General features: G+C 42.9%; 1 protein-coding gene across 2 annotated transcripts in view; it reads right to left on the minus strand.

Annotated features, from left to right (window-relative positions):
- The window catches only part of LOC120936507 (rootletin-like), a 167,164-nt gene continuing 149,582 nt past the window's right edge, over positions 1-17,582 (minus strand). Inside the window, exons 33-36 of one of the 2 annotated variants that reach the window (XM_040348920.1) lie at positions 15,862-16,041; positions 10,945-11,076; positions 9,059-9,238; positions 1-204 (exon numbers count right to left, since the gene is read on the minus strand). In XM_040348920.1, coding sequence (XP_040204854.1) covers positions 133-204; positions 9,059-9,238; positions 10,945-11,076; positions 15,862-16,041 — 564 coding nt within the window. In that variant the 3' untranslated portion in view covers positions 1-132. The remainder of the gene's footprint in view (positions 205-9,058; positions 9,239-10,944; positions 11,077-15,861; positions 16,042-17,582) is intronic. The other variant, XM_040348921.1, reaches the window with a different exon arrangement.

Genomic DNA, 17,582 nt, shown 5'->3' on the forward strand with positions numbered 1-17,582 from the left:
TATAAATATAACAAAAATACATTTAGATTTCTTGACTTTCCTCTTTACACAAGATTGTCAACAACTCATCTAGCTACAGGTAGCTTCCGTATACAGCTTCAGTACTTCAGGTATATATTCTTCTCTGCCAGGCTAATGGGCGGAACGTAAGGCTTGTTGTCTACGTTTCAACTCCTGTTCTGCCTGTTCCTGTAGAGTGCTCACCTATCAAATTAAAAGGAAAAAAAAAAAACATAAGTACCTATAAATGCTTACTGCAGTATTACTGTTTATAAGGTCTGAATTACTGTTATTCCCTCCATTTTTGATTCAGGAATACGCCTATAACTATCACTAATACAGCTGTTTATGTTATTCCTTGCATTTCTCAGAAATATCAAGCGTTGGAATTTTAAAGGGTAAATCAACATAGATAGACTGATATGCTGGCCACTTGTATCTTTTCATCAACCTTTAACTGACAAATTAGTAAATGCAATAGAATAGTCTACAGAAATCTGTCACTCATAATTTAAGAATTTCTTATGCCAAGTACACACGATCATTTTTCAGCATGAAAGAAAATGTCGTTTTTCAGCATGTCTAAAAAACAACGTTTTCCCAACTTCATCATTAAAACTATGTTGCCTACACACCATCGTTTAAAAAAAATGATCTAGCAAAGCGCTGTGACGTACAACACGTACGACGGCACTTTAAAGGGGAAGTTCCATTCGCCTTTGGGCTGCTTTAGCTGATTCCGTGTTAGTAAAAGACGATTTGCGCTTTTTTGTCTGTTACAGCGTGATGAATGTGCTTACTCCATTATGAACGGTAGTTTTAACAGAACGAGCGCTCCCGTCTCATAACTTGCTTCTGAGCATGCACGTTTTTTTTCGTCGTTTTAGACCACACACGATCATTTTTTACAACCCGAAAAACGACATAGTTTAAAAAGACGTTAAAAAAATGCAGCATGTTCGAATAATTTTTTTTGTCGTTTTTCAGAACCTGAAAAATGATGTGAAGCCCACATACAATCATTTTAAATGACGTTTTTGAAAAAAAAAGTTTTTTTCATGCCGAAAAATGATCGTGTGTGTGACGGTATCGGTATGCTATCCCCGTCAACGTTCCCTTCTTCCCATAACGAAAATCACCCCAATATTCCACGAGGAGGGATATCCCTGGAATCGCCCAGAAAGCCACACATGAGACCAGCTTACTGCTTGAACAACACAGACTTTAATGTTATAACACACACAGCTTATATGTCATTTCCAAAACTGTTACAATGACAAATCTCCGCCCCCCTCACACTGGGGCTTCCATACAGATGACTAGGTAGACACGACGGGGCCGATGCTGAAACACATTTTCTTTAGACAATGACATCAATGACGCTGAGCACTAGCTGTACTGAATACATCAACCAGACCGCTCGACCCCGCATATAGAGAGATAATTACCACAATGAAGCAATCAGAATAATTAACCCAAGCCACTTAAACCCAGCTCTCCTTCACACAACACAATAGATCAATTAACCTTTAGAAATAGTGAGGGGACATTAGCACATCAATAACCTGGCTAGCAGGGAGCAGTAAACTGAGACATATAGGCAAATGTATCACAATGGCCCCCCTTTTGCTCCCTGCTCCGGCAAACCCGGTTGGACCTTCCCTGGTCCAGTAGGGTTGACGGGTTCAGAGCTATTAGTCAGAGGTTAACTCCGTTTGGCATGACTGACCTCCCTTGGCAACTGCTTCAGACTCAGGTATGTCACCGGGTCGTCAGATCACACGCCGGTCAGTCCCCAAGTCTTTGTGCGATCTGCAAAGTCACCAGAAGTCAGTGTGAAGACAGCGAATGGGTCTGTGCGCCGCCGTCTAGGTGTCCCGCTATGGGAGGGGGCAGGTTATGGCTCTGAAGTGACAATCCCAGGAGATTCATAAAAAGAAAAAGTTATATTTGTTGAAATGCTGTAGCACTGGTGCTCAGAGTCCGGGGGGGGGGGGAGGGGAATCAGAGCCCCATAAGGTCAGCCACCCCCTGCTCCCTCCGCAGCCGCCGGTTCTCCTCTTGGAGCTTCTCCAGCTCCATCTCCAGTTCATGCTGCTGTGACCTCAGGTGGTTGTTCTCCTCCTCCATGCGGCTTATGCACTCCTCCAGCTCTATGTACTCACGGATCAGCTCCTGCTTGCTCATGTCCTGCAGGCTCTCCACGTGGTCCTTCATCCTCAGGAACTGGGTGGTGGTGTAAGGGGCCACCGGTGGGCCCTTGGCGAACATCTCGGCACGCATCTGGGATGCCCGCTGCGACTCCCTCTCCTCCAGTCGCTTCTTCTCCTCCCAGGTCAGCTTATTATACGGCTTCCAGGACCTCTTCTTCTTGAAGGGTGGCCGGCGGTGCCTCTTTCTGCCCAGCTCCCTCCAGGGCCCCTCCGGCTCAGGGCTGTCGCCCATGACCAGCTGACAATGGTGTTCCCTGTTGTCCGTAATAACAGATTGTACCATGAGGGCTTCGTAAGGGGTGCCCAATGGTTCTTCCTGACCCAGCTCCTTTGGATCCCAAGCCGAGTCTACACAATGGGCTGCTGCTGGTGGGCGGTACCCAGGTTGAGACCAATTTGACCTGGTGTTGTCATTCATGGGGCAATTCTGCTTGAAGTGACCCAGCTGTTTGCACCGGAAGCAGCGTTGTTCGTTGCCCTCCTGGCGATGATAGCGAGGGCTAGATGTCACCGGTCTGTTAGGAGGTTGGTATCTAGCGGTTGGTGGGTGTGAGGGCACCGTTTGTGGTGGAGGTTGTTCCTGTGGTGTGACCTGGTTCGTCTTGCGAGTATCTGCATATTCATCCGCCAACTTTGCGGCCTCTGGTAGAGTCATGGGCCTGCGATCTCTCACCCAATCCTTGACGTCCGTCTGGATGTGATTGTAAAATTGCTCCAGGAGCATTAGTTGCAAAATGTCCTCTGCGGTGGTGGCCTGGCTGCTGTTAGCCCAGTTAGAGGCCGACCGGGACAATTGGCATGCCCATTCCGCATAAGAGTCTTTCGTGGTTTTGCGTGAGTCCCTGAACTTCTGTCGGTGGGACTCTGGGGTTACTGCATAACGAGCCAGGAGCACTTCTTTAACCCGGGCGTAGCTATGAATATCCTGATCTGGCACGGTCCGGAAAGCATCAGAAGCTTTGCCTGACAGTTTGCCTGACAATATTGCAACCCAGTCTCCTCTAGCTATTCGGTGCAGGTTACATTGTCGCTCAAAATCCGCCAGGAAGTTATCAATCTCACAGTCCTTTTCATCAAAAGCTTTAAAAGCGCTAAACGGAATCTTCCTTGCATCTCACTGTTCGTAGAAGGTGCGGCTGCTTGTTGGACTGCTGCCAGTTTTAACTGTAGTTCTGCGTCTCTTATTTGTTTATCCTTCTGTAGTTCTGCGTTTACTAACATGTCCATCACTTTCAGTACCACATCTGGCGTTGGGTTCGGGCCGAACCACGCTAGCTTCTCTCTCATTAGCTTGTTGGCTGGCGATTCCTCCTCCTGAATCACTGGTGTCTCCATCTCTTGTACTGCTGGCGTTGCTGCAATCCCGTCCTCCTGGTCTAGCTCCATTGATTCTGCTATGATGACCCGCTTGGTTTTGTTGCTAGCAATCCTTCCACGAACTTCCAGTAGTTCTTCCAGTGTCTGCTTGGAATCCGGGTGTGAAGGGGAATAGAAGGGAAAAATCCCACTGCTGCCACCAATTGTGACGGTATCGGTATGCTATCCCCGTCAACGTTCCCTTCTTCCCATAACGAAAATCACCCCAATATTCCACGAGGAGGGATATCCCTGGAATCGCCCAGAAAGCCACACATGAGACCAGCTTACTGCTTGAACAACACAGACTTTAATGTTATAACACACACAGCTTATATGTCATTTCCAAAACTGTTACAATGACAAATCTCCGCCCCCCTCACACTGGGGCTTCCATACAGATGACTAGGTAGACACGACGGGGCCGATGCTGAAACACATTTTCTTTAGACAATGACATCAATGACGCTGAGCACTAGCTGTACTGAATACATCAACCAGACCGCTCGACGCCGCATATAGAGAGATAATTACCACAATGAAGCAATCAGAATAATTAACCCAAGCCACTTAAACCCAGCTCTCCTTCACACAACACAATAGATCAATTAACCTTTAGAAATAGTGAGGGGACATTAGCACATCAATAACCTGGCTAGCAGGGAGCAGTAAACTGAGACATATAGGCAAATGTATCACAGTGTGTACTCGGCATTAGTTTCAATCAACCAAACATGTAAAATTGGGTGTAAACAGATCAAAAATGCAATGGTGCTGCAATAAATGTAATATATTGCCACCAGAACATTAATTGGTGGGTCACTCAAAACCTGTAAACGATGTGGTTGTTTTCCCCAGTGAAAGATGATGAAAAAAAATGTCATGTAATTGGCCAACATAAGAGAACACATGTCCGTGTAGAGCGGACACACTAATACATTCCTTAGAAGAGTATAAAAACATAAATAAACATACAAAATCCAGATATAAAACATGTAGTCTTGAATTTACAACCCCTTTGTCCACGGTTCATTGCTTGCTAACATGGGAAATCAGAATTAAATGACATAAGGAACAGAGAGCACTGGCATAATCCTGTAAAAATAAACAACTATGATAAATTAAAATTGTGCTTCACAAAACTCTCTTCAAGTCTCACCAACAGTTTTTATGTTTGGTATACAATGAAATTCAAATGGGCATAGTCACAAAACATGAACTATCATTTAAGGACACAAGGACAAGTTTGGGAAACACTGAAAAACCAGGAGCAGAACTGCAAACAGGATTACTGTTGATGTTACAGTTTCCCCAACCAAATGAAGGTTTTTTAGATACGTCTTAACTGTTGCCCATCGCATTATCATTAAGTACTAGAGAGAACGGTGCCAACTCTCCTACTAGCTGAATGGAAAGATCTGGTTAAAGAAATTATGAGACTGAAAGACCTCATGACCCATACTTTATGGCTCGATTTGGCAGCTTCTCCCAAGATTTACCTTACTTTTGCTGACAATGCATTTGGCTGATTAATAAAGCATGTTTGATGTCATTACTTGCTGCCAATTTCACCTCTTTAAAAAAAAAAATGACATCTAGACTTGTTTTTGTTTTCCTTTTAAATAATGCTTTCTGCAACAATCGCTGTTACATTTGCTGCAATGATTCACCCGTCACAATTCAGCACTTTAAACTAGCACAATACATAAATTCCTATGGAAACTCACACTTCTTAAACCGTTTGGCTACATTTGCTGTAAATCTGCTGCAGATCTCCTAATACCTTCATTTGGGTTCATGAGGGCACATCTGGGCAAGTGAATGTACCTGAATGTATTCTTTGCTAGAACACTATTCTCTTGTGATTACAAGGACAAGTTCTTTAACCTCTTGACCACTGGGCACTTAAACCCCCTTCCTCACCAGACCAATTTTCAGCTTTCGGTGCTCTCACAATTTGAATGACAATTACTCAGTCATACAACATTGTACCCATTTGAAATTTTTGTCCTTTTTTTCACACAAATAGAGCTTTCTTTTGGTGGTATTTGATCACCTCTGGGTTTTTTATTTTTTGCGCTATAAAAGAAAAACGACTGAAAATTCTGTAAAAAATAAAAATAAAAACTAGTTTCTGTCATATTAGCAGGTTATTTCTCACACACAGCATATGCATACCACAAATTACACCCCAAAACACATTCTGCTATTCCTCCCGAGTATGGCGATACCACATGTGTGAGACTTTTACACAGCGTGGCCACATACAGAGGCCAAACATGCAAGGAGCACCATCAGGTGTTCTAAAGCACCCAGGCCAATTCTGACATTTCTTTCCTACATGTAAAAATCATCATTTATTTGCTAGAAAATTACATAGAACCCCAAAACATTATATATGCTTTTTTAGCAAAGACCCTCGAGAATACAATGGCGGCCGTTACAACTTTTTATCTCGCATGGTATTTTCGCAGAAATTTTTTGAACGCGTGTTTTTAACCACTTGCCGCCCGCCAATGACAGATTGACGGCGGCAAAGTGGTTGTAGAATCCTGACTGGACGTCATATGACATCCTCAGGATTCTGAGCCGCTGCGCGCCCCCGGGGGCGCGCATCACGGCGATCGTTGTTGCGGGGTGTCAGTCTGACACCCCGCAACACCGATCTAGGTAAAGTGTCTCTCACGGAGACACTTTACCACGTGATCAGCCGTGTCGAATCACGGCTGATCACGATGTAAACAGGAAGAGCCGTTGATGGCTCTTCCTCACTCGCGTCTGACAGACGCGAGTAGAGGAGAGCCGATCGACGGCTCTCCTGACAGGGGGGGTTTGCGCTGATTGTTTATCAGCGCAGCCCCCCCTCGGATCGCCACACTGGACCACCAGGGAATTAAAAACAAAAACAACAAAAAAATGGGCAAAAAAAAATTAGTACCACCCCACAGTGCCAATCCATGCCCAGTGCCCACCTATCAGTGCCCATCTGTGCCACCCATAAGTACCATCAGTGCCACCCATAAGTACCCATCAGTGCCACCCATATGTGCCACCCATGAGTGCCCATATGTGCCGCCTATGAGTGCCCAGTGCTGCCTATGAGTGCCCAGTGCCGCCCAGTGCCAATCAGTGCCGCCTATGAGTGCCCATCAGTGCCGCCTATGAGTGCCCATCAGTGCCACATACCAACGCCCATCAGTGCCGCATACCAGCGCCGCCTATCAGTGCCACCTCATCGGTGCCCATCAGTACTACCTTATCGGTGCCCATCAGTGCCACCTCATCGGTGCCCATCAGTGCCGCCATATCAGTGCCCGTAATTGAAAGAGAAAACTTATTTACAAAAAAATTAACAGAAAAAAATAAAAACTTTATTTTTTTTCAAAATTTTCAGTCATTTTTTAGTTGTTGCGCAAAAAAAAAAAAAATCGCAGAGGTGATCAAATACCACCAAAAGAAAGCTCTATTTGTGGGGAAAAAAGGACGCCAATTTTGTTTGGGTACAGTGTAGCATGACCGCGCAATTGTCATTCAAAGTGCGACAGTGCTGAAAGCTGAAAATTGGCTTGGGCGGGAAGGTGCGTAAGTGCCCTGTATGGAAGTGGTTAAAAAAAAATGTTTTGTGCGTAAAAAAAAAAAAACAGTAACGTTAGCCCAATTTTTTTTCATAATGTGAAAGATGAAGTTACGCCGAGTAAATAGATACCCAACATGTTACACTTCAAAATTGCGCACACTCATGGAATGGCGCCAAACTTCGCTACTTAAAAATCCCCATAGGCGACGCTTTAATTACTTTTATTGGTTACATGTTTTTAGTTACAGAGGAGGTCTAGGGCCAAGATGATTGCTCTCGCTCTAACGTTCGCAGAAATACCTCACATGTGTGGCTTGAACACCGTTTTCATATGTGGGCGGGACTTACGTATGCGTTTGCTTCTGCATGCGAGCACACCGGGACAGGGGCGCTTTAAAAAAATGGGTATTGCAGAGTATTTGGGTATTGCAGAGTATTGGGGTATTGCAGAGTATCGTGCAGGGTATTGCAGAGTATTGGGGCATTGCAGAGTATTGGGGTATTGCAGAGTATGGGGGGTATTGCAGAGTATTGGGGTATTGCAGAGTATTGGGGTATTGCAGAGTATCGCGCAGGGTATTGGGGTATTGCAGAGTATCGCGCAGGGTATTGCAGAGTATTGGGGTATTGCCGAGTATCGCGCAGGGTATTGCAGAGTATTGGGGTATTGCAGAGTATCGCGCAGGGTATTGCAGAGTATCGCGCAGGGTATTGCAGAGTATTGGGGTATTGCAGAGTATCGCGCAGGGTATTGCAGAGTATTGGGGTATTGCAGAGTATCGCGCAGGGTATTGCAGAGTATTGGGGTATTGCAGAGTATTGCGCAGGGTATTGCAGAGTATTGGGGTATTGCAGAGTATCGTGCAGGGTATTGCAGAGTATTGAGGTATTGCAGAGTATCGTGCAGAGTATTGGGGTATTGCAGAGTATCGCGCAGGGTATTGCAGAATATTGGGGTATTGCAGAGTATTGCGCAGGGATAGCTGAGCTGGGATGGATGGCTGGATCTGTGACTGCAGTTGTCACAGATCCAGCCCTCAGTGCTGCTGCTGACCCCCGCTCCCCCCCCCTCCTCTCACACTGTACCGAATGGTACAGAGAGGAGAGGGAGGAACCGGCGTCATCAAATGACGCCGGTTTGTTTACAAGTGATCGCTCCATCATTTGACGGAGCGATCACGTGGTAAACGGCCGCTATCAGCGGCAATTTACCGCGATCCGTGATGCGCCGGGTCTTCTAGACCCGGCGCTCACGGATGATTCTGGGAGGACGTCCCAGAATAACTCGACCGCGCTGTAGCAGTAAAATGCCTATGGCGCGGTCGGCAAGTGGTTAATTCATGCTTACCCTGTCTTACATTTTAGGATTCGCCAGATTATCACACACTCATACGATATACCTGTCAAGTTGTCTCACCAACCTAGGTGGACTCTCTAATGACAAAGGAGCACTAAAACATGATATAATGTACAGTAACTGTGTTCTGCACATTGACTACTGGTAAATATTTTCTTTGATAAATTGTAATTTGCCCTCACACACTCATAAGGGAACATACAGTATATGTGTTTTAACAGCATTAAAGTATAACTACAGGCAAAGCTTTTTTATTTAAGTTTTGCCTATAGTAGATATGTATTAGAACACCTATTATGCTTTTATTGCTCTCTGTACCCCCTTAAGGGAGATCCACCCTCTCTATTTGTCCTGATTAACATTATCATTGAAATGTCATTATCATTCAAGTATTTTTTTTTATTGAACAAAAGAAACTGAAATATTCTAATCCAATAGATCCATTGAAGCACAACAGACATCTGCTTGTCATCTATCCCTGTCAGAATGGAACATATTTAATAACATGGGGTTTCATCCATATGGTTTTTCTTTCTCAGTAGGAAACTGGTTTACCTGTTCTTCCAGGCCTCTGATCCTTTGCCTGTGTGCTCTCTCTCTGTTCTCCAGTGTTATCTCTGCCTGTTGCTGAGCTGTGCGAAGCCTCTCGCTCTCAGCGTCCAGCTCCTGCCGATGTCTCACACTCACTTCCATCAGTCTCTGAGAATGAGCTCGTTCCAGATCTGTCATCTGGGCCTGTTTGTAGACAATGGAAATACTACTATTTTACCTGTACAGCATATGTTATAATAATATTGGTGAAGAGAATAATCACTTTTAGGCCTCATGCACATTGGACATGTTTACAGCTGCAGTTTTTGGCTTCAGGTGTTTTTTTCTACAGCCAGTAAATTCCTCAGCATATTATCCTATGTGTCCATGCACACATAGGCTGTTATCAGCGTTTTTTTGCTGGGGCGTTTTCTGGCAGGAAAAAACACCCAGAACTAGAGGGTTATAAGAGCAGTTTTTCAGCTGTAAAAATTATCTAACTCCGATAAAAACGTGTCTATTCTGCGCTTATCAACGCTTTTGAGTCATAAGCTTTTGTGGGAGTAAAATTTTGCAAAAAAAATGATGAAAAACACTACTGCAAAAACACTGCAAAACTCATCCTACAGCTAACGCTACTGACATTTTTATATAGTCCAGAGTGTATTAGGCCTTAAAGGGGTTGTAAAGGTAAACAAAAAAAAATCCCTAAATAGCTTCCTTTACCTTAGTGTAGTCCTCCTTCACTTATCCTTCGATTTTGCTTTTAAATGTCCTTATTTCTTCTGAGAAATCCTCACTTCCTGTTCTTCTGTCTGTTAACTCCACACAGTAATGGGAGGCTTTCTCCCTGGTGTGGAGAAAGCCTCTTGAGGGGGGAGGGGGCGAGCAGGAGGGTCAGGACGCTCTCTACTTTGCAGATAGAGAAAAGAGCTGTGTGTTAGTGGGCGTCCTGACTATCCTGCTCGCCCCCTACCCCCTCAAGAGGCTTTCTCCACACCAGGGAAAAAGCCTTGCATTACTGTGTGTAGTTACAGACAGAAAAACAGGAAGTGAGGATTTCTCATAAGAAATAAGGACATTTAAAAGCAAAATCGAAGGATGATGTAAGTAAAGGAGGACTGCACTAAGGTAAAGGAAGCTATTTAGGGATTTTTTTTTTTACCTTTACAACCCCTTTAAACTAGCCTTATATTCATGGGTTCCGTTTGTCTACTAATCTCTCAACAAAGATTTTCGCTATTCAGGAAGTGTTGGGTGATCTCCCCATTGCTCAAGAGCTAGGTATGAGTGATACAAAGGGGCAAAAAAGTATTTAGTCAGCCACCAATAAGTTCTCCCACTTAAAAAGATAAGAGGCCTGTAATTGTCATCATAGGTATAGCCATTGTGGTCAATGAGCCGACCTTAAGTTTGGAAGCGCAATATGTAGTTGCTCTGTCCTTTAGTGCGCAGAAGGACTGAGATGTGACTTGTTAATGCATCACTTAGAGTCTTGAACAAGTTTTGAGGTTATCCCATACTGACAGTGCATTCTATACTGACTGTGCAGTTTTTCATTTTGGAAGAACGCCTTTTCTATGCTCTTTTATGTTAAAAAATAATTGGACTATTACCCATTCTGTAAGTATTTTACATGGTGGAAGATCCACATTCTTTGTCGTAACTTTTGTATTCTCTTTTGTGAAAATATTCCAATAAAAATATTGAAACAGAAGGGAGAATATTACGTCATCTGGTCACGTCCTGCAATTGTTCATGTCCCATAGGTACCACCATCTCATTGTTTTTGGCACATGAAAGATCTGTGATATCTCCTACCATGTATAATGAAATGCAAATAAAAAATCTTATGTAGGGTAAATTTTAGTCTGCCCCTAACTCTGCTGGTGAAAAATGCAGGACGTTACCTCCAGGTACTGATTCTGTCTTTGTGATTCTGCCAGATCTTTTCTCAGGGAAATCACCAACTGGTTGATTTGTTCCTTCTCTATGCTGAGGCGTTGTACTTCCTCCTCCAAACGCAGCTGCTCACGTTTTACCTGCATGAGTCATAAAACATTACATTTAACTGTAAAAGATGTGACTTGACAACAAATGACACAAACATTTTAGAAATCTAGAAAAGGCACATAGCAATACTAATAATTTTTTTTTATAACCAGAGCTATAACAGAGGAACTTGTGTAAAATATTAACAGAAACTGCTCCATTATCTTAGCTTTGATGTTTATTCATTCCATAAAAAGTAGAACAGTTACAAAAAAAAAAAGTAGAACAGTTACAGGCCTGTAATCTCTTGTTGTACACCTCGACATGCAAACGGTTGTTCACCCTGAATATGTGCTTGGTATGGTCTTTTGAAGAACCTTAGTCTGGATAACATGCTGAGTCTGGATGTATGCTTCGTACCAGGGCCTTCTGACACCCCCCCTTTGGTCTCGGGGTACACATATTATTGTTATATTATTGTACCATTTTGGCATTATTTTGTTTTGATTGTTTAGCTACTCTCACTGTGTATACAGCTTTTTACTGCCAAAGTAATATTTTCTGGTCCTTTAAGGTCCAGGCTTAATGGACTCTTTCCAAGGGACTAAAGGTTCTTGTGTCTTGGTGGATGCCTTGATTTGTTTTGTATGGTTTAAAAGATTCTCAATAAAACTTTCTAATGGAAAAAAGAGGAGAACAGTCTGTCCCTATTACTATGTATGCTAGAAGTTCAAACAGTACAGTGAAAAGGGGATGTGAAGGAAAGCAGGTTTGATCTCAGAATGTGAAAAGAAAAAAGTAGCCGATCTTTCAAACAAAAGTGTGTTTGACCAAAGACACAAAACATCATAACATAGGGGTTGGAAAAAAGTTTTTTTTTTTTTTAAATCAAATCTTTTTTTATAAATGTTTTAAGTTTGAAACACACAGCCCCATAAGCAGCACGTTACAGACTACAAGCTAAAGCCTCATACACACGATCGGACTTCAAACAAACTTTTCCTTGGATTTTTGCCCGAAGGGAGTTGGCCGAGCACACCCATAGCCTACACACGCTCTGATCTTTCTGCAAACTTTCCTAAAACTTTCCCAACATCACATGGTTTTTCAGCTCTTTTCTGCTCTTTGCTGCCACCCTTTGGTCAACTTCTGCTATTGTTGGTTGATTTTAACATTGGTTCTGGGCATGCGTATTTGCACTTTGTACAAAAGTTGGCGAAAAGTTTGTCCGTTTTCAGAGCGAACTTTTGTCCGATAAAAACCGAAAAAGTTTGTCCGATGGAGCGTACACACGGTCGGATTTTTTTGCAAACTTGCTCATTTTGAAGTTTGTTGGCAAAAAGTCCGACTGTGTGTATGAGGCTTTAGAAGGTAGTCAGACATACAGTGACAGTTCAAGTAATCCAAAACAAAGCTATTAGCAATTTTCTTAAGCATACGTATACCCATATTTAGCAAACATTAGATTGTTTGGCAGCAAGGTAGAGAACACAACAATAACATCAAATTATAACTATAGATTCACTTATATGTTCCAAGTAAGGAAGGTACACTGTATGAACATGCACATGTAGCTAATAACCTAAACATAACCAAACTTGCACAAATAGACCAGAGTACTGATCGATTACATATGGCTTGTGTTACAATGGGACCTCTTTAAAGAAGTAAAATCTAGACTTTAAGAGCATTTAGTGCCTCCAAACTCAATGGGACAATTCCTATGCTGGGATATGAGCTTTTCTCAGGAGATAACAATGTTTACTTGGTTTTTCCACTCCACAGTTGTTGGAGGGTTAGAGGACATCCATTTTTGGGCAAATACTTTCTGTGCTATATGAAGCAAACCAATTATAGGATCTACTGCCTCATCAGGTGCCATATCATCAAATTATATTGATATTGAAAAGACACCTTTTAGGGTCCAGGAATAGAGTAGTTTGATATATGGAGGATACGAGAGACACAACCTCTTGCCAATACATATTATATGGAGTTTTGGGCAGTGCCATATCACATGGATAAAATCTGCCGGGCCCCTGGCACATCTAGGGCATACATCCATATCCTTACGCCTCCACCTATACAGTTTAGCAAGGGTATAAAAAACTCTATAAAGAATAAACAGTTGAGTGAGCCCCAAAAGTCTCTCATTAAGGGCCCAAATTTTTTTCCTATCTCTTCCTAGAAGGGATTAGAATATGATTTTGTATCTTAGTCATTGACATCCCATATACATGAGAAATAAGCCCCTTTCTGGAGTCAGCATTAGTTAGTAGTCCAATCATTTGAAATTCAGGATTTTAATGTTTAACTACTTAAATACCGCCTAACTCTGATATACGTTGGCAGAATGGCACGGCTGGGCACAATCACGTACCTGTACGTGATTGTTAAATGCCCAGGCGTGGGTCGCGGGCGTGCGCCTGGTGCGTGCACCCGCGACCCGGTCCGAAGCTCAGTGACCGCGGCTGCGGGACCCGATCGCCGCCGGAGTCCCACGATCGGTCACAGGAGCTAAAGAATGGGGAGAGGTGTGTGTAAACACACCTTCCCCGTTCTTCACAGTGGCGCTGTCATTGATCGTCTGTTCCCTGATATAGGGAAAGGCGATCAATGACATCACATGTCCAGCCCCGCCCCCCTACAGTTAGAAACACATATGAGGTCACGCTTAACCCCTTCCGCGCCCCCTAGTGGTTAAATCACAAACTGCAATTGTCATTTTCACAGTAAACAATGCATTTTTATAGCACTTTTTGCTGTGAAAATGACAATGGTCCCAAAAATATGTCAAAATTGTCCGATGTGTCCGCTATAATGTCACAGTCACCGCCATTAATAGTAAAAAACTAAATTATTTTAAAAAATGCAATAAAACTATCCCTATTTTGTAAACTATCAATTTTGCGCAAACCAATCGATAAACGCTTATTGCGATTTTTTTTACAAAAAATAGGTAGAAAAATACGTATCGGCCTAAACTGAGGAAAAAAACTTTTTTTTTATATATTTTTGGGGGATATTTATTATAGCAAAATGTAAAAAATATTGTTTTTTTTTCAAAATTGTCGCTCTATTTTTGTTTATAGCGCAAAAAATAAAAACCGCAGAGGTGATCAAATACCACCAAAAGAAAGCTCTATTTGTGGGAAAAATAGGACGCCAATTTTGTTTGGGAGCCACGTCGCACAACCGCGCAATTGTCAGTAAGGCTGCATTCACACCTCCGCGACAAGATACGCCGCGTATTTTGCCGCGAGTGTGTAACTTTTTTTTTTTTTTAACAAAGCCTTCCCATTGCTTTGTATGGCCGAACGCCAATGCCGCCTGAAAAAAAGGGTCCGGGACTTTTTTTCAGGCGACAGGCGTACGGCGTCTATGAGATGTGAACCATCTCATAGACAGCAATGGGAATTCTCCCCTCCAGCGGCACGAGCGTCCGGCGTTTTGTCGCGGAGGTGTGAATGGGGTCTTAAAGCGACACAGTGCCGAATCTCAAAAAGGGGCCTGGTCCTTTATCTGCATATTGGTCCGGGTCTTAAGTGGTTAAATGATCTTTTGTATATGAACTTTGTCGAAAAAATTCTACCTTTAGATCTAGATTTTTTCTGTTCTTTGTTTGAATGTCTATTTTTCCATCTTAGGCACCTGGAAGCATCATAAAACAAATGTTTTATTGATAAAAAAAATTCTTACTGTTAAGAAAGAGACAAAAGGTCTGGGTTTCCATATAGGCAGATTGAGAGTGAGTGGGGCAAGGTTTAACTCAAAGTCAAACATTATATTATATGTGACTGCCTTTTAAAGCATATTGGTATCAGAAGTGAAGAAACACTTTTAGAAAGCTCTTGTTATAATCTAATAGGATATATAAATAATTTCACTCTTTTACTTTAAGTACATGGACACTGAGTGTGAAAACATTTGGTAACAAGGAGTTCTATAAATTCACGATTAAAATGTCTGCCCTTCTTCCAGCTCTTACTCCAAAGTGGATATTTCTGGTTGTGGTTCTGTTAACAGTACTAATTTATTAATTGGACTTTTTTTTTTTTCATTTTTCCTGTGTTTATATAAATGTACATAGAAAATCAATTCTAAACCCAGAAAATGTAAAATCTACTGTCACAATCACATATACACACACACACATTATAGGTAAAAGCTAATGCTGTGTGATTTGTTAATGGTTTGAGCAGAGAGTTGCTGACTGTCAGTCAGTGGCTCTATGCTCCACCCCCCCCCAGCACTCATTGGAGCGCTGGGCTGTGGAGGGGGGAAAGCGGCCAGCTCAGGCTCTCAGCGGCTTGCTAAGAGGCTGAGCCAGGTGGCGGTTCAGGGATCTGAGCGGATCCTGACTCTATGGTCATGATGACGCCTGAGCCTGGACCGACTCTGTGATGTCAGCAGAGAGCAGACTTCATCCGCCGCTGCTAAAAACGTGTCACAGGAGTGCAAAACGAACTGCATTCCTATGATCCATAGGAGAAGTACAGCCAAACAAGCTTTAGCTGTACTTCTCCTTCAAACACCATGTCATTGTTATACACATTGCTAGAATGCTAGAGTGCATTATATATTTTACAGTTTTGTGTTATTGGCAGGTAGGGTTGCCACCTCATCCCTTTAAAACAGAACACATATGAATTACACAGGTTCTGTGGCTGATTAAGGTGGTAATTGAACTCAAGTGGAGCCTTATCTAAATTAAATTAGCCTCAGAACCTGTGGAATTCATATGTGTTCTGTTTTAAAGGGATGAGGTGGCAACCCTATTGGCAGGTAAGACACCTTTTTTTATATGCTGAAAAATGTCCTGTTTATACACTGACCTTTTCCAATGCATTTCTCAGATTGTTGTTGCCTTTCTCCAAAAGGACTGCAGAGTGCTGTATATCCTGTTTGTCAATAGCAGACTGTGTCTTGTCACCTTGCAGAATCTTCACCCTTTCCTGCAGCTCAAGGGTCATGACGCCCTGATCCTTCTCCCTCTGCTGTTGCTTCAAGAGAGCCTGCAGGGGACAAAACACCTCTACTTCAATACACAACATTCTGAACCTGGGAATGCAGTGTTAAAAAGAGTGCTACATTGCACATGGCTGTATCTAGTGATCATGCTGGCATAGATACCCTTTTCCATGTGCCCCATTACTTTTTATACCAACCGCATTACATTATTATTGCAAAAGCTAAAATTACAATGCTAAGAGAATGATGTTTACATCTATTTAATGTAAAAAGGATAAGTGCTCTTTAACCACTTCCATACCGGGCACTTACGCCCCTTCCTGCCCAAGCCAATTTTCAGCTTTCAGCACTGTCGCACTTTGAATGACAATTGCGCGGTCGTGCTACACTGTACCCAAACAATTTTTTTATCATTTTGTTCCCACAAATAGAGCTTTCTTTTGGTGGTATTTGATCACCTCTGCGGTTTTTATTTTTTGCGCTATAAACAAAAGAAGAGTGACAATTTTTAAAAAAAACACTATTTTTTACTTTTTTATTTAATAAATATCAATTTTTTTTTTAAAAAAAACGTTTTTTTTCCTCAGTTTAGGCCGATATGTATTCTTCTACATATTTTTGGTAAAAAAATCGCAATGATCATATATTGATTGGTTTGCGCAAAAGTTATAGCGTTTACAAAATAGCTGATAGATTTATGGCATTTTTATTTTATTAATTTTTTTACTAGTATTGGCGGCGATTTGCGATTTTTTTACTGTCACCGTGACATTGCGGCGAACACATCGGACACTTTTGACACGTTTTTGGCGCCATTCACATTTATACAGCGATTAATGCGATAAATATGCACTAATTACTGTATAAATGTGACTGGCATTCAAGGGGTTAACACTAGGGGGTGAGGGAGGGGTTAATATGTATACCTGAATTGTGTTCTAACTGTGGGGGAAGGGGGGTGACTGGGGGAGGTGACCGATCTATGTCCCTATGTACAAGGGACACAGATCGGTCTCCTCTCTCCCCTGACAGGACGTGGAGCTCTGTGTTTACACACAGAGCTCCACGTCTTGTCCCTGTAGCCGCCGATTCCGAGTGCCTGGCGGACATCGCGACCGCCAGGCACGCGCATCGGCATCTCGGGGACGCGCCGGGCGCGCGCGCGCCGCCGTCGGCGCGCTCGCGCGCCCCCCAGTGGCCGCAAGAATACAGGATGTCAAATGACGTCCTGTTGAATATTCAGAGTCACCGTGGAGCCGTCATTTGACGATGGCCCGGTACTCTAGTGGTTAATGTCTTTAGCTATCCACGTTACTCATGTTTGTGTAGCACCCTCTAGTGGCTAGAAGGGATAGTGCAGGTTTTTGTTTAGAGTATTAAAGATTCCAGGCTAGAGCAGTGCTGGGTGCCTTGCAGGTGGTGTCACCAGGACCTCCCATTTCTTTCCAGAATGTTCTGGAAAGAAAGGTGAAGAGGGGAGGTGGAGCCACCTGGGGTATTCTAGGGAGCCCTGACCAATCCCCAACTTGAATTAGCTTAAATACCCAGGGTCAGCCCAGCTGAGTAGTTGTATCGGGTGGAAGAT

The sequence above is a fragment of the Rana temporaria genome, chromosome 4 (assembly GCF_905171775.1).
Source record: "Rana temporaria chromosome 4, aRanTem1.1, whole genome shotgun sequence".
In the NCBI taxonomy this organism is placed as follows: domain Eukaryota; kingdom Metazoa; phylum Chordata; class Amphibia; order Anura; family Ranidae; genus Rana; species Rana temporaria.